The sequence below is a fragment of the Barbus barbus genome (genome assembly GCF_936440315.1).
Source record: "Barbus barbus genome assembly, chromosome: 1".
In the NCBI taxonomy this organism is placed as follows: domain Eukaryota; kingdom Metazoa; phylum Chordata; class Actinopteri; order Cypriniformes; family Cyprinidae; genus Barbus; species Barbus barbus.
The window spans coordinates 39,688,067-39,713,295 of NC_136729.1; the positions used below are offsets into that span (position 1 = coordinate 39,688,067).

The following is a 25,229-nucleotide window of genomic DNA, read 5'->3' on the forward strand; positions in this document are numbered from 1 at the left end:
TATTATTTACTTAACCTCAATCTCTTTAAAATGATTATTGCTACATTGGGTTGCACATTGCAAAACCCTGATTTTGGGGTTTACAAAACTTGTACTTACTGGCATTTGATGAATCTGTATTTCAACCAAGGTGTGCATCATTTCGCAAAAACATGTTTTTTTTTTGTTTGTTTTTCTTGTTCTTTTTTTTCTGTGGGATTTCAAAATCACACGAGTGTTGTCTGTTGTTTAAATGCAAACTGAACAGTAGGACCTACGTGCTGCCTTTGGAAGTTTTGCTAACTTAATCTCTTATCTACCTTTAACCTGGATAGTGTCAACACTGATAAATTTCCCTGAATAGGTCATCCGTGAGTTTAGATTAGTTTTTTTTAGCTTTATCAACTTCATATAAATGACAGAGCCTCAACGATCACAAGACAATACAAGACGGCTCCATTTACAAAACAATTTCATCATGAGTTGGTAAGTTTCTGTTTTGTATCCTAAAATTAAAATTTTGTTTCAAATAACGTTCAAGCATTATTGCAATTTCACTGCAATGCATAATGCATTATTAATTAACATCTGTTCAAACAAGTGTTCCTCTGAAATGAACAGATTATTTCTTGTTATGATCTCTTTTTTTTTGTCTCTAGGTTATCTGTGGCTGTGCTGCTCTTGGGCACTATTACTTGCCTGCCAGATGCGTCTCTTGCTTTGGATAGAGCCAGAGAACATGTTTCGGGTAACAGAGACCCTCCTCATCAGACATGACCCAATACCCAGCTGCAGTTAAAGCACTGAAGTGCTTATGGAATTTACTGTAACACAAAAAGCATTTTAAACCATCCTTGTGTTATTGGCTACAGAGTAAACACAAATTGTAGTTCATCATTTAAACTACTTTCTATACAACAAATGCAACTTACTATATTATACAAGCCAAAATTCTATCAACGTTCAACAACACTGTAACATAAAAAAACTCTGAAAACCTTAACAACAGCATAACAAAATTTTACACTGACATCTTTTTTTTCAGAAAAATTAATTTAGTTGTGAAACATGCAATGTGTTACAAATACACATTTTCTAGTTATGTTCAGCTGTAGCACAAAAATGACTATCAACAGCTGCTTATAGAAATCTCATTCTCATTTATACAGCTCACAGGACTTCAGCCCTTCGCCCCAAACGAATGGTGGGGGGATTACTGACCGCATCCGTCCCCTGGCAGGCAATGGTGTACCTCAGTGAGGACATACTGCATGGAGGTTTTGCTGGAGGAGCCCTGATAGCTGAGCAGTGGGTACTGACTGCTGGCCGCAATTTATTTGTTGGAAAGAATCAAAGCCAGACAAGAGGACAAGAACCACTTATTCCAAAAGTCTATCTTGGAATCAGCAAACGTGTTCATGCAAACGCCTCTACAGAAGTAGCCGTGGAAAAGGTAAATATCCACACAACTCACCAAATTCCAAACCAAGCTAATTTGCTAAATCATAATCAGCATATATTTGTGTATCTACATATAAAGAATCAAAAGCATTAGCATACACTCTTCAGATTGCTAAGCCAACTTAGCTGCTTATGTACCTTATGGTTAAAGTGCTACATTACAAAGAATAGCTTAAAAACTTGGGAACGATAGGTGACGCTGTTTTCAAACTTCTCAGGTGGTTTCAGAACATACTGTCAATGCCTGTGATGATATGTCAAGGCATTATAGATATAGAAAGTAGGGGAAAAAAATGAACAGAGTTCATTTCTACTACTGGCAACTACTGTAATGGACACAGCCTTAATATATGATATTGAATGTGATCAGCATGAGAAGAGTAATGAGGTAAATGTAGTTTTTAGGACAAAGGATTCAAAAGTTAAAAATCATGTTGTATATTTGATCTGGTGGTAGTTTTTTAGAGTTGGTCCTAGAGACTTCAAAGTTGGACAGATTGCTATTTACGGTGACCCCAAGTAAGTATGCCAAATTTCAGACTGGAGAGTGAAAAGCCCTTTTGTGTATGCAGATAACATACAGTACACAATGACCCTAAAACTTATTTGGAAGCCATGCTTGCATGAATGTCAGTGTCACTTAGACACGTAGATCACAAAATATAAAATTTGGTAGCATATGATGCAATGAAATGAATGCCTTCTAAGAGTGGCTTAATTTTCCAGACACTTTTGGGAGCAGTGTATCATTGTAACAAGTTCATTTTGTAGGTGCAGGTACATTAAGAAACAGATAAAGGGGAGGTAATTGATCATTGACATGGTTTTATCTTGCAGGTGTTTTTGCATCCAGACTTTCAGAACACATCTGAATGGGACAATGACCTTGCTCTGATCAAACTGAAGGAGCCAGTCAAATTTAATGAGTCTGTAATGCCCATCCCACTTCCTGAGATTGGAGATAACCAGGAAACAAAGGAAGAAGAGAAAGGCATCATCGCCGGGTGGGGCTGGGGAAGACTTTTTACCCCTGCTCCAGTACTCAAGTTTCTCTCTTTGCCTGTACGGTCATGCAAGGGTAACTACCTGGCAAAGGTTCTTGCAAATACACCAAACGTGAATGACAAACAGTTCTGCACAGGACCCAGTAAGCACCAGGAAAACGTGTGCTTTGGTGATGCAGGCGGCGCTCTTGCATTCCTGAACCCCAACACCAATACAGTGTATGCTGCGGGCATCCTCTCCTTTGACAAAGCTTGTTCTGTAGAAGAGCATGCTGTCTACACAAAGATTTCTGCCTACCTGCCCTGGATTCATAGTGTCATGAGAGGTGATTCACAAGAATTTCCGGCGAGGCGTGCTTCACTCATAAGTCACATGTTTTCACAGCAGCAGTAGTGTGATCTTTATGATCTTTAGCACTCGTTTGTACTTTGCACTATTTACTGTCGTCTGAAAGAATTTGTGTCGTCAAAACATTTAAATCAATATTTGAAGAAAAACTACAATATCCATGATAGATCTCCTTTAAAGTGTCAATTCTGTAAGCAATGGAAATACAATGGAAATCAAGCTTGCTTCTTTTAGGCGAAATTAAATATGATTTGCTGATTAATGTGTATAAAATTGAACTTTCACAGACATCAGTGGCTCGCCATGCATAAAAAGACAAATTTACCACTGAATGTATTGAATAATAATAAAATAATAATATTGAATGTCATACTGAGTTATGTAATAAAAAGTCAATCATTTTTACAGCACATTCCATTAAAATGGTTTATTACTTTACTGTGTGCATTTTTTTTCATCTAAGCAAACATGAGAAAGCACATCCCATACCATTTTATCTTATTAAAAATGTAAAGCTCTGCAGTAGAATGTTACTTTCCACCTGTGCTGTCAAATAGCCTTTACTTTTGTAAAGAACACTTAAAGAGTGGAGCTGCTAAGGTTATATAAGCACATATCTTGTGCACAGCATTCTGAAATAGATTAAGTCACTGGTACACTTCCTGAAAATCCTGAATAGCTGCACATCCTGCACATAAGCCACAGCTTAGTTTAATCTTGAATTAAGTTCTGTTTTGCATCCCAATTAATTTGAATAAACTGATTATTTTTTTGAGTGTGTTTATGTCCTAAATGTATTAGAATCAACCTTGAAAATATTTAAATCAAATGCAGTTCACACATCACATTTACAAACTCTGGAGTCAGGGGCTGGATTCACAAAATATTCTATTTACACTGTGCTATTCTAGTAAACATGTAGGCAACACTTTTAATGCTTTTAAAGCAAAAAAGTAAAAAAAAAATTATATTTAGATAGGACAGTAGGTCAACAGGAAGCGAAGTGGGTGGGATTGGGAAAGGTCTACAAGCCGGTAGTCGAACTCGGGACGCCTGAAGCACGATGACGTTACATGTCAGCGTGCTGCCCACGAGGCCATCGGCGCAGACCTTCCTAAGTCTTCTTAAGAAGTAAGTTAAGATTATTCAAAACTTAAGAATTATTCAAATTCTTGAAAAGAATCTTCTTAAAATCATAGTAAATAAAATCATCTTAAATTTAAAGAACTTAATGAATTTATTGGGTTATTTCAAATTAATCGTAATTAAGTATTACAATGTAACACTAGCTGCATGTAATACATAGACCGTGCACAAGTTTTCTGAAGTGACACCAATGACGGATAATATAAATAATGATCAGTCATGATTATCTGTGAAGTGACTTCTTGAATCAAAATGATTCAAAAGTGCCCCTCTCGGACAAATAGCAATGATATTGCTATATACTGACCTCAAGCTTTTGAACGGTAGTGTATATTCAGTGTTGGGGGTAACGCATTACAAGTAACGCGAGTTACGTAATAATATTACTTTTTTCAAGTAACTAGTAAAGTAACGTATTACTTTTTAATTTACAAGAAAATATCTGAGTTACTTTTTCAAAAAAGTAACGCCAGTTACTCTTTCCCCATTTATCGACTGACAGTGCGCTGTGTGAGCATGCTGTTACTGTAGATCTAAATGTGAATGTGCATTAATTCATCCCACTCGCAAAAAACAGATTTAGTATTCATCAAAATGAATTAAAACAGTAAAATGCAAACTCAGAATATGACGCAAACCTGCAATAATTAAATATGTTAAATAACACAAATGTATCTAATCCCATTTTATTAACCAATGTCTTTTCTGCTGACCTTTGATGATCCAGTTCAACTATACTAATAAGCAACAATGACTTTAGATAAACTAACAATTGTACTTCATTGTTTTTTTATTGCTGAAGAGTGTTGAAACGTCTTCTCCTGAGTTTTACTTTACAGACGTGAATTTACTTTTCCTTCACAAGATACAGGGCTTTTACATTTGCATTAATGTAATTTCTTGTATTAAAAACAATCAAGCCCTGCTCATATTTAAAAAGTAACGCAAAAGTAACTCAAAAGTAACGTAACGCATTACTTTCCATAAAAAGTAGCTAAGTAACGCAATTAGTTATTTTTTTAGGGAGTAACGCAATATTGTAATGCATTACTTTTAAAAGTAACTTTCCCCAACACTGTGTATATTGTTACAAAAGTTATATTTTAAATAAATGCTGTTCTTATTTAACTTTTTATTAATCGAAGAATCTTGAAAAAATATCACAGGTTTTCAACATGGTTAATAATTCAACATTGCATAAAATGCAAAGTAAATAAAGTAAATTAATAAAGTATATTAAAAATTGATTTGATCAAATAAATGCAGGCTTGGTGACTATGAGTGACTTCTTGCAAAAATATAAAAAAGTAAAAAGTAAAAAATGAAAAAGTAACAATAAATCTATGATCAATTTCAAGTAAATGCAGCTTTAGCATCTTTTTATAATGTAAGGGGTATGATGTTTGAGATTCTAGAGAGCATTTGATTGGACAAGTCTGAACAGAAGCTGAAATAGGAAACAATAACCTTAAGGCTAAAATATTCATATTAAATCCACAAAACTTCTATTTTGATTTCATGGGACTTTTAACAAACCCTGCACCACAGGGTAGCAGTTCTTTGTACAAAGCATAACATGATGTGTTTTACATGAGAGACTCTAGAAATGTTGTTACTTTCTTCCAAATGCACATTTCAAGTGCCATCAATCATTTGAAGTGCAGCACAGGTGCAGTACCCTGCCTCTAAACACTTCACTCTCTTCATTAAAGAAAATCACATTTTAAATATCTGGCCTTTTAGATTAGCCTCATGCTCACATGAACATCTAATGAGCTCAGCTAGTTTGAACATCCTTGAGAGTGAGAATTTGCTTGCCACTGTCAGGGTTCTGTCACTTCGGTCTAGTTTATTCATGGTTTTGTAACGGAGCCCTGACACTCCCTTCTTGTCTTGTTTTCTGGTGAGCGCGCGGCTTCGAGTGTGCTCGAGCTGCGCGCTCTCTTGTCTGCGTGCTCTGTTTCATGTCGGGGCGTGGTGTTCGGATCCCGGCACTCCTGTCTTGTTCAGACTCTGTTCTGGTTTCGTGTCGGGGTTCGGACACTCACGCTCCAGGTTTGTTCTTGCTGGGGAGCGTGCGATTTCGAGTTCGCTCGGGCCGTGCGCTCCTCTGTCCTCTGTGTGTGTGTTTTGTTCGGCACGCGGTTCGGTTTCGGCCGCGTGCTTTCTCGTTTTGTTTTGCTCCGTGTTGCACGCAGCTGGTGTTTTTTCACAGGCTGCCTGCTTTCATGTTTGTTTTTTGTGAACACGCGGCTTATGAGTCTCCTCATTAGCTGCGTGTTTGTGTCCTGTTTTGCCCATGGCTAGTGATTTGTTTTGCTGGCCATGTGCTTGTGTTTTTGTTTTGTTTGAGCACATGGCTGGTCTTGTTTAGTTCTATGTGCCATGTGCTCATGTCAATTGTCTTGACCCCACCCACCTTGTTTCCTGATTATTGGTTAATTTGCCCCACCTGTTACCTCATTACCCTCCTCATTTGCTCCCTTTATAATCTCCTTGTGTTTTCAGTCCTGGGCCAGTTCGTCGTTGTATGTTCCCTTCTCATGTGCTGATCCTGCCCTGCCAAGCCTGCCAGCTGTCCTGTTTTTACCCTACGGGGTAGTTTTGGTTGGTTTTGTTTATTTTTATTATTAATAAAAGCCCGTTCTCTGCAGTACTGAGTCCTCGCCTCATCCCTTCTCCTCACAACCCCGACAGCCACAGTTTTCATCACCTATTGTCCATTGTCACAGCTGGAGTGTAATCTTAATTGATAACAGGTTCAAAATGACCACAAGAGCTATGTAAAGTAGGTTTATATAAATCATTAAGACCATGAGTAAACAGATTGATAAAATTACACTTAAATTCATTATATTGCCTTAAAAAAAAAAATTATATCACGCAATCAACATAATTCCACCCATCTTATATACATATTGTTTTTGTTAATCGTTATACAATACAACTTTACTATACTTATAGTACTTAGGTCACATTGCATAAAATACAAAAATATTAAAATGAATAGTAATATATTACATACATAATGCTACATTTCTCTTTTAAGGTCACACACACACACACACACATATATATATATACAGTTAAATTACCATGTAGAAAAAACCCCCAGAAAGGAATGAAATACTTTAGCTTACCCACTTACTGTGCATTTCAGTGTGAAATATTAGAAACATTTTCAAATGTAAAACGAAGGATATTATCAGTGATGAGCGATTATGTGAGTAGAGTGCTCTCTCTGAGTGTGTGGGATTCTGAAGTATTAATGGTCATCAAGGGCCTTACAGTCTTCTCAGGGCATTCCCATTTAAACAGCAGTGAGGAATCTGGCATCTGTGAAGAGTACACGTCATCAACAAGACGACTCTGCGTCTCAGTGAATGTGTTCTTCCAGTCTCCGACTTTACCTTAAAGATAGGATTGTAGTGTTTAGAAGATTACCTTGAAAATACTAAAAATAGACAGAATTTTGGGCAGGACTATTTGTTTTTCCAATTATATCATGCAAGTTGTCTTTAAAATATTATGTTTTGCTTTTTTGAGTCAAAATATTTGTTTCTATGCCATTTTCAATAATTTCATCATCAAAAATGATTGTACTAATGATTGAAGCAAACATCAAAAGGCATTTACATACCTTTTCTCATGAACTTGCCCTGGCTGTGGTCCATGATCTCCTGAGGGATGAGAGTATAGTTCACCATGGTATTTTCCTTCATGTTATTGAAGCTACAGTGCTTCTGAGCAAGGTTCAGCTCATCCTCAGTTAAAGGACACTGAAGGAAGCGACTCACTTTCTGAACAGACCCGTGAAGATCCTGATAATATTGAAAAATTGCAAATTGAAACTGCTTGTTTAATCTGTATGCAGTCACCAATTAAATTCATTTCTTAAGTCATTCTACCTGACACATTTCCTCATACGTAATGTAAAGACATTTCTGGATATCTTTTGCATGACTAGTCCAGCCCTTGACATGGTCAAACCAAGAGCCATAATGCACTGATGGAAAAAAAGAAATCACAACAAATGATGTAATAGGGTGCAAGGGAAAAGAAAGTGACTCAAACCCAAACTGGTAACACTAGTCTATCAACTAACCTGCACCCTTCAGGAAATCAGTCAGAAAATCTGAGAAAGTGCCTGGGTCAGGCAGAAAATTGGCCATCTTGTGGAAGTGATAGTATGAAACAGACACATCTTTGAGATTTCTGGCTACATATATAACCTGAGGAATGGCAAACATTTGTCACTTGTGAGAAAATTCAACAAAAAAGTGATAAAACTCAATTTGTGGTTTGCCCATCTACTCACCTTTGCTTTGGAATGTTGCAGGGCCGGTGCCAACAGGTGGTACGGCAGATGTGTAGTAATAATACGAGGCCCGGTAGAGGCTTTTAGAACATCAGCGCAGTAGTACTGCTCAAGCCATGGTGCACGGGACCAGTTGGGCTGAGTTTGGGCAATAGTTGGGTCCCCTTTACTCAAAACTAGCGTGATGATTTCTTGCATCCATGTGGTTCCTAAGAATAAAGGATTCAAGGAAAGTGAAATGAAATCTTGAAAGGCATGAATAATATCTTGCTTGGAAAAAAGGTAGCTTACAATTTTAATTGAAATACATAACCTAAATAAAAATTGCCCTTTGAAAGAAGGACTAAAGATGAACACAGAAAATGCATTTCATTATTACCTGATTTTGGGTAGGTGACAATTACAGTATCTGTGTCCTGAAACTTGAAGTTGGTCGCATAATTCAATGAGTCTTTAGTATGCATGTGCCCAGGAAACATGATGCTGTGAAAAGTTTCCATGACATCTAGTCGAGCCATATCTGTTTGTGTGCGAATGCAAAAGGAATATAGAACAAATGATGTGACGATGATCTGACAACAGTGTTCAGCTGTCAACTTAAATAGGAAGAGAAAACGGAAGAAGACTGATGTCACAAACCAATAAGTTGAAAGGGGAAGTACATAAGCATGGGATACAGAAATTACCTGAGAAACCGGTTGCAGAGTAAATTCCAGGTCAACCCTATGCTGTTTGCTGTAATATATAATTTGCCTAGCAAAGTTTCTTTTATTTGCCAATTATAATAACATCATAGGACATTAATGTTGGTATCTTGGTTTCCCTTTGATCTAGTTCATCTTTGACTTTTAGTCTTTTAAGTCAATGAGTAAAAATTGTATTCAGTGGCAAACTTAAAATACAGTTTTCTTATCTGATGACAAAAATGCATTTGATGGTGGCAATTGTTTATTTCACCTTTAATAACTGTTTTCAAGCCACACAAATGCAATTTATTTTCATTTTACTGAATCCCACCAGTTGCAAATGTATTTAAAAATCTGTTTCTAAAGTCTAAAAGGGTTTGTTGATGTGATTCATTTTAAATTGCAGGTTGTCTGGATCTCATGTGAACATTGTTACATGGATGTAGTAATCATAACCAAAACCATTAACTTCCTAGAAGAAGTTCAAACCACCAGGAACAACCTCACATACGTCATGATTGCAGAAGATGGTCACCTCTGTATAATAACACTCAGTAAATAATATGTTAAAATATGTTGTTTCAAATTATTAACCTTTTTTAAGTATTGAGTATTAAGTATTGTTGGATTAAATGCAACAAAATAAAAGTAAACAGACCTAAATTAAATAAAGTTAACAAATTAACTAAATAAATAAAGAGAAGTTTTCAAGGTAATATTTGACTCCTTAAAGTGATTTACAGGGGCATTTTTTTTGGTATTTTTTTGGAATGCCATTTTTTCCCCTCTAATTTTATTAAAAGCATGTCATTGTCAAATTCAAAAATCTATATTTATAAGCTTTTCCAAAATTTCTAATAATAATAATAATAATAAAAAAAAAAAATTAAGAACAGAGAATAACAAGAATAAGTTACCAATCAAAAGAAATCAATATTAACAAAATGAGTTTCCACTACAAAGGTGGCACAGAAGAACACAAAAGTGACATGTAGGTAAATTTACAGACATTTACAGAGGCTCAGAAGTGGCATGGATGTTTTAAATTCATAACAATGTTGTGAGATTAATGTTTTAAATATAACATTTTGAATATAGAACTATTGTTTGATTGAAATTATTTAAATAACTGAAATGACACTTTAAACATAAAAATAAAACTGCCAGCAGGTGGCAGCAAGTCACTGATTTTATCACTGAATCATTCATTTAATTGATTCGTTTGAACGGCTGATTCATTCAGGAATGAAGTGTGATTGTCTTCATGAATGGGTAATTGAATCACGGACTCACTATTTATTTAAAAACGCAGGTTCATTCATAAACGAAACACCGCTGTGACTGATATTTCGTCCTTTTTCTCACACTTAACAACATTTAATTATTGATTGATTGATTGTGGCACTATAAATACATTGTGAATTAATAAAATGTACTTATTTATTTAATATAAATGAATAAATAAAATAGTACCGGCACTTCTTTTTTTCCACTTCAAGCACTGATCACAAGTCTTGGTTAGCCTAACGCAGTACACGTAGCAAGTTTTGATTTTTAAGAAAACATGAAGTGCTATATAAAACATTTGTGGGGGAGGGGGGGGGGGGTGCTGCATTTGTGTCATAAGCAGGTCAGTTTTGTCAAAGAGGATGTACAACTCACATGCAGAAAGATCTATCAACAAATACTATTGTTTTAATGATTAAATGATAGCTCAGTTAGTTTTGGTGAAAATAATATAATTATGATTCAAATTCAAGATTATAGGTCGCATTACTGTTTCTGCAGTCAAGATATCTTTTATTAACCAAACACATTCCATAAACATCACTTTTTGGTTTTACACAAGCTTTTTATTGCAAGTTAAAACCTTGAGGTGCAAATGCAGTATCAGGGAACATATAAAAATGGCTCTTATAGCCTCTTCCAATAAGTGTTAATAGATTTGTCTGAGCAGAAATGTGTTATGAAATGGCTTTATGGTATGCTGAATTCAAAAGAAGCATTGCTGGTTCTACTCACAGAAGCAAGCCATGAGTCATCACCCTTGTGGCCTTGACTAAGTTGCTCATTTTTTGTCATAAAACTTCCTCAATTCAAAAGCTTAAAGGTGAAGTGTTCATTTTTGCAGCACTAACATTGCAACAACAATAGCAGTGACCAAAGCTGCACCCAATACGCTTATTCACTATCTTTTATATGGATAACATATTCACTGCATGAGAAAGCAGTGAATAAAAATGAGCAAATTCAAACACTGCAAAGACTGTGAGTTATTTATTGCTATTAACTAACAGTGCTAGAACCTAACAGTGCATCACTGAATGTTCAGCCTAATGATTGAACTTGTTATTTATTACAATACGTTAATATGGTTAAATCTGAGTTCACCTAAAGTCTCTCTAGCCAAAGTAATACCTCTGAAGACAACGGTCCAGAGAGTGCACACAGCCCTCAATGAACAATTTACTGTACTTTTACAATCACTTATATCGCATTTCTCTGTCATTAAAAATAAAGACGTGGCTTTTATGGGACAACTCCCTGGTTTATGGGAGATTTTCACAACCCCAAATTATACATTAACTTATTCAGCTTCACTATGATGCAAATTTAATCCCTAACACTGGTCTTTTAATCTTAGAGTATCTCTACGCATAATCAGAGAGAGACGAAAATAAACATCTGTGGATATAGGCAGAAGAGGAGAGCTGAGATAGGTAGAGTTATTGAAGGAGCAATTTATAATTAAAGGATACAGAGTGGGTAGACAGTGTGGAGATGATGGACTGGGTCAAGACTGTGTGTTTAATGCTCTGGGCTTTCGCATTCAACTCAGTAGCAGATGATGTAAAAGAGCAAGCCCTGAAACTGATGGCTGAAACGCCACTTATAGATGGGTAAGTCAATCTATTTATCTACACTTTAAAAAAAGAGAGAGAGAAAGAAAGAGATCTAGTGAAAAGCGAAAGAAAAACAAAGTTTTGAAACATTTCCAAAAACAAGATATTCAACGTACAGTCACACATAAACAGCACTTTCAGAATCTGAAATCAGATTGGATTCCTTCTCATATTCAAAAATTGGTGCATGTAGACATAATGTTTCACTTTGCAAATGTTTTGCTGCAACAAATAGAGCTGGATACAAAAAAATACCTTTTTAAAGGGTACTGCACCAGTGACAGCTGACATTTTCTTCAGTTTTCAAGGAAACTTTCAACTTTTTTTTCTTATTATCTCTGATTCCATTTGAAAGTGATTTGAAATCTTTTACAAAACAGGCACAATGACCTTCCCTGGCAGATGAGGACCTTGTTTAATAATCAGCTCAACACTGTGGACTTGAACAAACTAAACAACACACACACCAACATCCCAAAAATCAAAGAAGGGCGCCTCTCAGCACAGGTACAAACACAAACAAACAGGCCTATATACACAACATAGGAACTTACACCATAATGGGCAAACTGAATGTGTGGTAATATTTGTTTTTCTGTTGCAGTTCTGGGCAGCTTATGTACCATGTGATACCCAGTACAAAGACGCAGTCAGACAGACCATGGAGCAGATTGATGTAATCCACAGGATGTGTCTTGAATACCCAGAAGTGTTCAAATTTGCTGCTAGCAGTCAAGGTAAGACAGTGAAGCAGCAGTGAATACTATAAAAATCCTTGTAATAACTCAAAGTGAATCAAATAGACGTCAGTATTGATTACAATGACATGTTTGTAGTACACCCAGGGCTACCATTTTTGCTACAACATGAATGATATTGGGGAAAAATGAAAATAATAATAATAATAAAAAAAAATTAAAAACAGATGGAAAAATCCATGATCTTCTATAAAAAAGGTATACACAAACACTGTAACAACCACCCATCAACATCATATTCAAAAAACACCCTGAAATGATTGTGGTACTGATAAAGTATAAAACTGTATGTGTATTTGTAATTGTTTATTTTTTAATATAAACTAAAATGAAAATGTTGTTGCAGATATACTGGACGCCTTTGAACAGAATAAGACAGCGAGTCTGATTGGGGTAGAAGGTGGACATTCGATTGACAGCAGTTTGAGTACTCTGCGCACTATGTACCAACTGGGTGTCCGCTACCTCACTATCACACATAGCTGCAACACACCATGGTGAGTGGCTATTTGTGGGAGAGTACTTATCGTTCTTCATAGCACTTTAAATAAAAAGATGGTCTGACATGACAACATAAATGCATTCACCTTAAAAAAGAACAGTTCAAATGATGATTTCAACAGTTTGGAATGAAGTAAACATGAATCTGTCCAAAAACGTTGCTAGAATTCTATTAAATAATGTTTTTGTAACACACCCACATAAGACTGATATAGTAATGTGGGAAATTAGAGGGGAATTCCCGGAATGTTCTACTCTTACCAGCAGCTATTCCACAGAATTCATATTTAGCATTTAAGGTGGGTCTAAATAGAATCTACATTGGGTTTCAAAAGAACTGACCACGTAAAAAGGCCACACAATGCACGTGCACATCTGATTAGAGAAGGGGAAGAATTTCAGCTGAAACCTCTATTGTTTTCTTTACCATGTTCTGGTCTCACTTCCTTCCAGGGCAGACAACTGGCTGGTGGACACAGGATCTGAGCCTGAAGAGCATGGCGGTTTGTCCAAGTTTGGCCAGGTTAGACACAGAGATGCTTTAATGTCAGATATCTATCTATCTATCTATCTATCTATCTATCTATCTATCTATCTATCTATCTATCTATCTATCTATCTATCTATCTATCTATCTATCTATCTATCTATCTATCTATCTTCCCAAAAATAAAAGCATTCATGCAAAGTAAAACGATTATTTATTATAAAGACTACATACCATGCTTAGTAATGTATTTACTTTAGATAAAAGCCAAAATGTTGCATGTATGTAAAATGTAAGTTTTAAAAGCTATTAAATTTAAATTTGCTGTTAAAATTGCTATAATTTAAAATTTGAATTTTCTCTTAAAATCTATTTTTTTTTTACTAAAAACATTTGGATTGTAATTTTGTTGTTTCAATTTTATTTATTAATAAAGGCAACTTACAGACTTCAAAGACCTTAATTTTTTTGTGATTATATATATATATTTCTATTTTATATATTTAGGTGTTAGACCCTTTTTCTTAAATTATATATAGAATAAAAACATATTTTACTGTGGCACATTATTTATTGGTTATTGTAGGCCACCCTGACGTGCTGTCATCTTTTAGAGAAAGCTTTACTCATTATTGCTGTCTGTAGTGACCGGTTTGATTTGTCCTTTCAGCAAGTCATCTGGGAAATGAACCGCATTGGAATGCTGATTGACCTGTCTCATGTGTCTGAGAAGGTCATGAATCAGGTGCTGGATATCTCTAAAGCTCCTATTATCTTCAGCCACTCTTCTGCCTACAGCATCTGTAATCACAAGAGGAATGTTCCTGATGATGTTCTCATGAGAGTGGTAAGAGTATCGTCAATTTACAGCCTCAAAATGTTACACAACAGAGTTTATTGCCCAAAAAGAATAGACTATGACGCACTTACTCTTCCATATTCATAAAAAGTTCGTAATATGTTACTTATTTACTGATATAAAGAGATGTTATAAAAGATAAAACCAGATGCTTTAATTAAGCAAAATCACATGGATAATCTCGGCTGTGATTTGGCCATAGCACAAGTCTACTGTACTTTTAATAACTGTAATCACAGTTATTCTGATATTCAGTATGTTAGGGTGGTTTCACAACAGTTATCCAAATGCATAGACAGTAGTGCTGGGCAATGATTCATTGCGGTTAATTGCATCCAAAGTAAAAGTTTTGTTTACGTAATACATGTGTGTGTACTGTGTATATTTATTATGTATATATAAAGCGCGATTACTTGCATTTTTTTTAAGTGGAAACAGCTTAAAATGCAGCGTCATTTTTGCTCATAAAGGTAAGAGTAATACATCATTCGGAACTGTAAAGGGTCTACTTTTATTTGTGTGCACTCACAATATCAACAAAACATTGTGCTTTTATATAATAAAGAAAACATGATGCACTTTCTGCAACAGGAGCGCTTCACAAAAATGAACCGAAACTCAGTGAATACATGCCTCACAGACATGACAAATATCTATAGAAAGCTTTAATTACTACTTAACGAAATAAATCAAAAGCGAAAACAAAAACTGTTTCATTATATTCAGAATCCGTAAAGATGCATTTCTCTCTAAAGGCGTGTTGTTCGTAGAATCTGAAGGAGGCGGGAACAAACATTTAAAGAATTTAATAACAAACACAAAAGTAAAGCGGCTGTCCCTCACGGATGACTGCTGCACACAAAACACAAAATAAAATCCAGGCCTGGTCCTCTCTCGTCTTCCACTGTCGTCACTCCTCCTTTTATCCTTCTGGAGCTCCTCCGTGGGACTCGAGACTGGTGAGTGGTGCAGGTGTCGCTCATTATCATTGACTCCACCGGCCTCGCTCTGTTCCCACGGCTCTCGGCCCCGCCCCACTCATCACATGTGTCTAATGAGGAGATGGCCAGTCAGGATCGGCAACTTCATCCTTGCGACACGGACTCAGAAAACACTAGTTTATTAGTAAATAATTCAAATATCTCCTTACTATTTCCCCCCTGCCACATTCATGGTAATTACTTTTACTGGGGCATTGCGGCAAGATTTATAGCCTATTGCGTGCATTTGAACGCATACTCTTCATCTGCACTCACGGCTAGCTGCTGCTGCGGGACACTAAACTCCGTTGAGCCGCTCTTGACAGTCACAGTCATTGACCAGTGTGGCAATTGTTTCATCACTAATTGATGGATGGATGGGGTGGTGATGGCGCATGGGGTGGTGATGGCGCAGTGGATAAGACACATGCCTTTGGTGTGAGAGACCCGGGTTCGAATCCACTGTGAGACACCAATGTGTCCCTGAGCAAGACACTTAACCCCTAGTTGCTTCAGAGGTGTGCGACCTCTGACATATATAGCAATTGTAAGTCGCTTTGGATAAAAGCGTCAGCTAAATGAATAAATGTCTAAAATTTTGAAATAAGGAGAAGCCTAAAACAGGCCCGAGGCCCAGCCCGCGTCTGAACTATGATGTGAAAATTGGCCCGAAGTCCGGCCCTAGGGGTGTAAAAAAGTTGGGGCCCGTTGGGCCCGGCCTGAAATGCAGAGCTCTAGGGTGAGTTCAGCTTCGTTTTTATGCCCTTCCCTCGTTAACTTTTCATTGCCTCGTTGACTCGTATGCACATGTCATTGGCTACGTTCACACTCTCAGTTTTTGGGATTGACAACCACATTTACTTAGGGGTTAAAATTTGCCCCTGGACAGATCCGGCCAATCCGGCCCACAGGTGTCTCGTGAATGTTTTGCTGGGTTATAGGGCCTTAAATTGGAGTAAATAAATGAATAAATAAATAAAACAGGATAGAAGCAAATAATGATAGATATTACTGAATTCTTAATAATGAAATTAATAATGATTTTTTGTCACATAGGAACTTGACAGTAAAGCAATGATTTTGAGCTAGGATGCAGAAAATTTACTGCTGTCATTTCCACACTCTCATGTTGTACCTGTATGACTTACTTTCTTCTGTGGAAAATGATCAGTGTCACTAGAGACAATTAAATTGTTGATAAAAATAATTAAATTGTTGATATCAAGAATAGACATTTTTACTAGTTAGAATTGTATTTCTGATATGTGAAATAGGAATTTCAACTAGTAAGAAATTCTTGATATCAACAATTGATTTTGAATGGCAGCCTATGGTGATATTTAACTAGTAAAAATACAATTACAGATATCAACAATTTAATTCTTGATATCAAGAATTTGCATTTTAACTAGTGAAAACTGAATTGTTGGTATCAAAAATGAACATTGTTACTAGGGGAATTGCAATTGCTGATATCAGAAATAGGAATTTTTACTAGTGGAAATCTAATTCCTGATATCAAGAATTAACATTTTAACAAGTAAAAACTGATTTGTTGATATCAAGAATTCATATTCAACCCAAAGTCAGCCCAGTGTGTGTGTGTGTGTGTATATATATATATATATACACACACACACACACACACACACTCACTCACAGGTGAGCTAAATGGTAAAATCACACACAGCTGGAGGCAATGAGACTTAATAGTTCAGGCAAAGGGTGATGGGAGTTGGAGTCCAATTCAAATAAACAATAGTTCAGTATAGTGACTTTCAGGGTATAGCTATCAAGAGCATACCAGCTGCTGACTGTGACACATGTAGGATATGAATTGTTGATATCAGAAATGCTGATTGTTGATATCAGGAATTACACATTAAATTTGAATGCTGAGACCTTGTTTCATACCAGAAGTAACCTGCTCTTTCTTGTCTGTCTTGTCAGTTTCCTCTTTTTATCATCAAATATCATCATTTACTCACCCTCAAGCTGTTTCAAACCTGTATGAGTTATTTTAGTATGCTGAACATATTTTGTTCTGTGGACGATTTTGAAGAATGTTGGTAACCAAACAGTTGATGGTAGCCACTAATTTACACAGTATTTCTTTTCCATACTATAAAAGTTAATAACTACCATCAAAATATCTACTTGTGTTTTCCACAGAAGAAAGAAACTCTTACAAGTTTGTAACAAATTGAGGATTAAATGATGACGGGATTTTCTCTTTTGAGTGAACAATGCTTTTAACCTTACAAAGGGTACTGTATCATATTTGATAGCTAAATTTCTAAGGCATCTAAATTATCAACATGATTAAAATGTTGCTGAAAACAACTATTATGCACAATCTACTACACGTCTCATGATCTCTGATTGATATTGTATACATTATTAGCAAATAAAAGTCCTTTTAGCATAATTCTGAAAAAACATCAGTTTGAGGAACACATCTTTTTTACTGATTTGAATGAAATCAAAATGAAAACAATGGCTTTTATCTTGTTAGTAATATTTCAAGATAAACATTAAGGTTTACCTGATTATACATACATATTTTTTAGGAAAATTATTTTAAAATGTGAGTATCAAATACGATACAGTACATAAAATATAATAAACTTTCAAGATAAGCTTTTTTCATGTCAATTTTTTTCCCATATAAATATTAGCAATTGCACCAAATTGCATATTTTAACTCAATTTAGCCCTGTGAAAAAAAAACTGAGTTAACCCAACCCCCCCAGCACCCCCCAAGTTGAGCTCCATATTTTCCTATATTTGATTTTTAAGTAGCACTAGCATATTATTAAGAAAATGTAACAATCTGGTTTGTAATTTGTGCGTATGTAAAAGGAAAAGTGTAAAGTAAAATATTAATTTTCCAAAATGTTTCTATTTCAGAAAGAAAAGAGAGGAATTGTCATGGTTAATTTTTATAATGACTATGTAACCTGCAAACAAACTGCTAACATCTCAGATGTTGCTGGTGAGTCCTTTTGAAAGCAACCTCAGTACCTGCTACCCTGCATCCTTCATTGAGCACTTTATGATATAAGGCAAGATATTAATATGTGACTCCACTTCTCTATATGACATGCAGATCACTTTGACCATATCAAGAAATTGGCTGGCTCTAGTATCATTGGATTTGGAGGAGATTATGACGGTGTGACAAGGTAAGCATGCTGATTTGTGAATAGACCGCCTGCATTCCAAACAAATGATAATACTGCTGACATTGTGGTATGTTTCACATTTGTAAAGCATGTGTATTGTATACAATGAGAATTGCTATTAATTGTTTAAGACACGAAACATGACTAGATACACAACCATTAATAAATAATGCTTTGAACAGGGTGCCAGATGGTCTAGAGGATGTATCAAAGTACCCAGACCTGGTGGCTGAACTTCTTAGGCGCAAATGGTCAGAGGATGAGATCAGAGATGCTCTGGGACGAAACTTGCTGAGAGTGTTCAGAAAGGTGGAGGAAGTAAGAGCAATTCACACACAGTCATGCATTAGTTTCAAAATATAAAATCTACTGCCCTGTTAACTCACTGAACCTTTTTCTAAAAAAGTAACCTTTTTTGTTTTAATAGGTAAGAGATCACCTAAATGGTGCCAAACCAGATGATAAACCCATTCCTCTTGAAGAAGTTAAAAATCCCTGCAGGACAGACTTTGGTTATTGAGATAAATCCAGTTCAGCATGCATGAAATCTTTCTATCCTCTAGTCTGACACTACTGAACAAGTTATTATAACCAACCCCTCAATGGACTGTCTACTCCTGTAGTACTGTTTGTGGAGTATGCAAAGGATCTTTGATAAAGAGTTGGCTTGTAGAGAAATTATGTAAGGAAACATTTTAGAGAGTTTAAGGTTTTTAAGAAATGTAGACTAAAAACAAAAAGAAATTAGGCATGTAATTATTTGAAAATTGATACTTTTCTGTTCAGTGCCATACATTCTATATTATTACTATTTTCCATATTTTACAAAAATAACAAAGTCATCAAAACTATGAAATAACACAAACGGACGTATGGGCAATATGCAATGACTGAAAAAGCAAACTGAAAATATCAAAATTAGTTTCTATATTTGTCCTGTTAGATTTGATGGTTTTCTGTTGATTCATTAGAGGTGAAAACCAGCTAATTATAAGCAGCTTTATTTAAATGATGATTCTGGCCACTCTGTATGACTTGAACTGAAAAAAAGTCAAAAGTAACCCACATTAGGCTAATATTCCTGAGACAGAACAGTGAATTCCATAAAGTTAACTAAATTTAGGTCTGTTCATCACTTAAATTTGACAAACTGACTTTAAGTGACTGTGGCTCTTGGATGTGTATGATGGCAGTTGTGTTGACAACATCCAGAGTGTTTCAGTCTTGTGTTGAACGTAAAAATATTAATCCAAAAGCTCCACCTAGTGGACACACCGTTGAATATTCAAAAATATTAAAGTCTCCTTTCATAACAACTCTCTGTATGATCTTCTTGTTAACAATAACAAAGCTGATTATTATTTTCTTTTTAAGTTTTTGTTTTTATCGCTCGTTATTTCTTATTTCTGTCATCTAATTCTAACCTTTACAATAACCTTACTATTTTCTTCTGTACCACTCATTAAGGTAAAACTACATCATGTTTTAATTGCTTTTCTTTGCTATAAATGTTACATTAATTGAATGGATATAAAATGCCTCTCTCTGTGGATACCAATAAAGGTTTTGTGTTAAAAGAGGTTTAAGTGTAACAATATTGTTCTGGAAAATATAATTACTGTGTAAGATAAATTCAGCTAGATCAAAGTAAATCACAATAATATAAGAAATTATATTCATAATATAATATATATACATAAAACTAAATACATTTAATGTTAGCATATAGAGACACAGTAGCTCAGAACATAACATCATAATAAATCCTAATCCTAATAATCTATACATTTGAAAGCAAGAATATATTCTCAGGCTGTGTGGTATATATACTGTAACTGAGAAATAGGAATTGAAGGAAGCTATATAGAAAAGAAAAAGGAAGCTCTGTTAATGATGGTTATAAAACAGGACCTGCATACAAATATACTGCATACTACATCAAATGTTTCGTCATTACACCTAAAGATTTGCTTCATGTTGTATTATCTAAATTAAGTGATTTTAAGTAAAGATATTATTTATATGAAGGAATACAACTGGCTTCATTAGGTTTTACAAACAAAAGGGTCAGATCAGGTAGAAACACCTTAGGGCAACAACTGCATTTTTAAAGGTGTAGGTCATTTCTTTATGTTTTTTGCAACCATTCTTGGAAGTCATTTAATGCATTCTGTAGTTCACCGAATTTATTTTGACAACACTAATAAAATGTTCGAGAATTACCTGAAGTTGCATCTTTCACCCTATTTATGCAATAATCATAAGTGCCTGTTTATACCAGTACAATAGTTGTGGTTGTAACAAGAGCTGCATATGTCCACAAAATGATTCGGACAAGCTTTTAAAACCAAAGCTGAAATAGTTATTTCAATGAATGCTCTTTTTAATTCCTTTCCTTATACATACGAGACCAGATCAATGTTCTACTGAACTGCAAGGCATTATAAATTACTTAATGTATGTTTCCGTACTTTAATTATAATTTGTATGTTCAAACCCTTAATTAATGCTGTCATTGTACTGAAATTCAGATCTATATACTATACAGTACAATATTCAATTAAATGTTATAGTTGATATTTGTACTTTTAATGTTAAAGTATTATAAAATATTTATTACACTTTATTTTAAGGTTTTCTTGTTACAGCGTAATTATACATTACGTACTATATGGTTTGGTGTAGGATTAGGGTTTGTCTTAGGGTTACTTGCATGTAATTATGCATAATTTATTGTTATTTTAATAAACGTGCATTTAACGTATAACAAGGACACCTTAATATAAAGTGTTACCAAAATATTCTTAACAAAATAATAATAATAATAATAAAAGTAAAAGTAAATAAATATGATTTTGCTTACTTGTTCGCATAACTTATTAGTATTGTCTATAAGTATACTAATATACTGTCAAAACAACTAGGGAAAGAAGAAAGAAAAACAGTGTTCATGGTCACATCTTGTATTCTGCAAGTCCTCAATTCCCAATAATAAATAAGTTCCCAATATTCCATAATGAAAACAACCTCTTTATTATGAGTGCATTTGATGGGTTAAGAAGAATCAGAGAATAAAATTAGCCAAAAACCAAGAAAACCATGGGCATAAATCATTTGTATTGTTCAGTTTCTAATTCACAGCTAACACTATAGACCTGTCTAACTGTCACATTTCTGTGTCTTCCAATGCAAAATTGTCTTAAGCAGGTTTTCCTTCTTTTGATGTTGAAACATCTAAAGACCAATGAGTGCTTTCAATATTCAATACTGAGATCTCTGATATCCAAAGTACCTGCAGGTTAGATAAATCTAACCTTAAAAAACACAGGATACTGAATAATAGTCTTAAGCAGTAAACACCTTTATGCTGTCTTTTCGTTGGTTGTATACGTCAGCTGCTTTGTCCCTACCTTTAGGGGTATTTCTCTTCAGAGTAACACCAAATCAAATTTCCTTTCTGAGTAGCAACATTATACATATGTAGCCACGAAGAAATTCAGAACAGGCTTCATGCCCAGACACTGAATGGAGTTAAATGGATCTGGTGAAAAGACTGTATAATGCTTTATAATGTTTCAGAAAGGTTTAGTATTCTGTAGGCCATACAAAATATTCTGTACCTCAGACCATTCAGCTTATCGTGGAGAGGTGTGAAATTGTTTTTCTACGCAATCAGACATATGATTTTCACCAGCTGATAAAACAGACACAAACACTAAAGATAAATAAAGCAATTAGTTGAACTGAAGAATGCTTTTTGGACCCACTTAAGTAGTACATAAATATATCTGTATGTGTAATTTTGTAATTCTAGTTGAAATATGGTTAAAGTGTACTCAGTGCTCTTCAGTACATTCACTGAAAAGAGTTTAACGTAAACTTAAATGCACTGTCATTTCTCATGAATAATGTAATTTCTACTGAAATGTGTGTGTAATGTATTTTTGATTACACTTTTGTAATTTGTTGCAATTTAGTACATTTAAAATTTACTGTAGATGTAATGTTGAATAACAGACTAGTTCAAATAATAATCAAGTACTTTAAATGTTCATTAGTATGTTAGTCAGAACATTGAAATATGTGAAATAAGTGTACTATAAAGCGCATATTTTAAAATATAATTTAAAGTGTAATTGAAAGTAAATATTTTATTCTGACATCAATCCGATTATTATGATTATTTATACTTTTTAAAGTCTGTAAACTAAAGTGTGTTAAGAAAAAGAATCATTAAAGTGTACAGTGTTTTTTACATACATTTAAGATGGCCTTTTATTTAATTAATATTATATTATCTGTACATTTTCCAGCTTTTTAAAATTTATTTTTAAGACTTAAACTACAAGTGCACATTTATTACAATTAGGCACACTTAGGCCCCGTCCACACGAAGACGGGTTTCTCTGCATACATTTTTTTACCGTATAGGCGTTTCGTCCACACGCCGTTTTCATGTTTTCGTGTGGACGGCGAATCAGTATATTTTCTGAAACGATGACGTCATCAGCCCACGTCTGGTATGGAGCGATTTTTGTGCCAATATCAAATAAATCCAGTGTTTTGCAAATAAACACAATCTGCTTTGCAAAGAAAAACTCGACTTTCAAACAAACGCAAAGTGATTTTCAAATACAAATCTCTTTGAAAGAAAATGCAGAGGTATGGACGAATATATGTATTGTGTGTTACAACTGTGAGACTCATTTGCCTTTTTATGAGGAAACTTGGCTTGATTTTCTCACAAATGCGACAGGCTGATTTTCTCACACGAGTGCAATTGAGCAACTTTCTTTTCCAAAACCAGCAGATGGCGCTGTTGGTCGATTTACGCTAGTCTCCCGAGACCTGAAACACCTCTTTACCTTTTCAGACCAATATGAGTGGGGAACAGGTGAGTTTCTGTCTTACTATCGCTATAATTAACCATTTAGATGTTTTCACAAAGCAACCCTACTACAGTGTCAGTGAAATTCACAACAAGTGCTGTAAAGTTGTTAATATGACTGATTAGTTCAAAAATCAGAGGTGACCTGGCTAAACATTTAACTAGGCTGTCTTTCCCTATAAAAACTGATCCATTCTCCGTACCTCTTATCCTCTGTTGGATCGCGGGATATAGAATATACATATATATTGATACGATTGTTCAACATTCAAAACAATGCAAATGTATAATAGATAGCAACAATATTGTGTACCAAAAATGAAAGCTTAGACAATTTAATTTAGTATCAGATATAGTAATAACACCCAAGAGGTCATTAATTATTAAGAAAAAAATGAAAACAAATCACATTATTTAGTGCAATATCTAAAGCTTTTTTTTTTTTTAAATGATGTAACTGCAATCATTTGTCTAAAATAATTACGTATTTTTTAGCTAAGCAAAATTATATTTATTTTCTGGTGTCACTCTTGTCCTGTCAATTGGGGAGAAGGATCAAGTGATAGGATCACGCTGATATAATACTAAATTCAGCATTTTAATAAACAGTGGTTTAATAAACAGCGTGCTACACGGGTGAAGACACACCCTGGACAGCGAGGACTCTTCTAGGAGTGACTCAGATGACCAACGTTTGCATTTTAAAGAGCCACTAATATAATTCCTGACGGTAGCCTTTTATTCTTAACTTCATGAGTTAAAATGTTGCTCGGCCATATATAAAAAGCTACATAATTTTAGCTGAATTTCTCCAAAAAGGCTATTGTCAGACTAAAATCTGCTGGTATATTGGTTGAAATAGGAAATATCTCCTTACAGGCCACTTTTAGATTTAAATGTTGTACAAGGCATGTATATTACTATATATAAACATAAATATCTCCAATCATCCAGCGGAACTTCTACCGGTGTGCAATTGAAAGCATCCTGACCAACTGCATCACAGTCTGGTATGGGAACTGCTCAGTTGCTGACCGCAAGGCACTACAGAGGGTGGTGAAAACCGCCCAACGCATCACAGGGACACCACTCCCTGCCATTGAGGACGTCCAGAGAAAACGCTGTTTACGTCGAGCTCGCGGCATTCTTAAGGACTCCTCTCACCCTGACCATAGACTGTTTAACTTACTGCCCTCTGGGAGGCGCTTCAGGAGCCTCCGATCAAGGACAAGCAGACTCAGGAACAGCTTTTTCCCTACAGCTGTTTCCCTACTAAACTCTGCCCAATGACACCCCCCTCACACACCACCACAAACTCTTCACCCCTCCCCATCATTAAATCGATTAAAAAAACAAAACAAAAAAACAACCAATCTACACTGAGTACTATGTACTGTAAATTTTATTTCTATGCACTTTCAATGTTCATTGCACTAGTGTTTATATATCTTAATTTATAGCTTATTCATATCCATTTGTAATTATTTTCATAGTTTTTGCTCATAGTGTACATACATTTACTGCACAACCCATCTGTGTAGTATGTTCATATCACCCATCTGTATATCATACTGATAGTATTAAAAACTTGTAAATTATGTCCATAGTACTACTGTACATACATTTACTGCACAACCCATCTGTATAGTATGTTCATATCACCCATCTGTATATCACACTGATAGTATTTAAAAACTTGTAAATTATGTCCATAGTACTACTGCC

General features: G+C 35.0%; 3 protein-coding genes across 3 annotated transcripts; 2 read left to right on the plus strand and 1 right to left on the minus strand.

Moving 5' to 3' along the window:
• The first annotated feature begins 274 nt into the window (after window positions 1-274).
• On the plus strand, window positions 275-3,231 carry LOC306876585 (haptoglobin-like). Its single transcript, XM_079427881.1, has 4 exons — window positions 275-465; window positions 639-727; window positions 1,149-1,432; window positions 2,278-3,231. The coding sequence occupies exons 1-4, from the start codon at window positions 395-397 to the stop codon at window positions 2,836-2,838; spliced, it is 1,005 nt and encodes a 334-aa protein (XP_079284007.1). The 5' UTR covers window positions 275-394; the 3' UTR covers window positions 2,839-3,231.
• A 2,221-nt stretch (window positions 3,232-5,452) lies between these two features.
• Window positions 5,453-8,825, minus strand: LOC306875016 (sulfotransferase 2B1-like). The gene is made up of 6 exons (XM_079425379.1): window positions 8,637-8,825; window positions 8,258-8,466; window positions 8,045-8,171; window positions 7,848-7,945; window positions 7,580-7,760; window positions 5,453-7,349 (listed from the first exon to the last, which is right to left on the minus strand). Exons 1-6 carry the CDS (start codon window positions 8,773-8,775, stop codon window positions 7,159-7,161), a joined length of 945 nt encoding a protein of 314 aa, XP_079281505.1. The 5' UTR covers window positions 8,776-8,825; the 3' UTR covers window positions 5,453-7,158.
• Window positions 8,826-11,588: 2,763 nt separating this feature from the next.
• Window positions 11,589-20,272, plus strand: LOC306859515 (dipeptidase 1-like). Its single transcript, XM_079400573.1, has 10 exons — window positions 11,589-11,843; window positions 12,227-12,353; window positions 12,451-12,583; window positions 12,951-13,101; window positions 13,559-13,628; window positions 14,263-14,439; window positions 18,342-18,426; window positions 18,541-18,616; window positions 18,799-18,934; window positions 19,044-20,272. The coding sequence occupies exons 1-10, from the start codon at window positions 11,725-11,727 to the stop codon at window positions 19,134-19,136; spliced, it is 1,167 nt and encodes a 388-aa protein (XP_079256699.1). The 5' UTR covers window positions 11,589-11,724; the 3' UTR covers window positions 19,137-20,272.
• The last annotated feature ends 4,957 nt before the right edge of the window (window positions 20,273-25,229 follow it).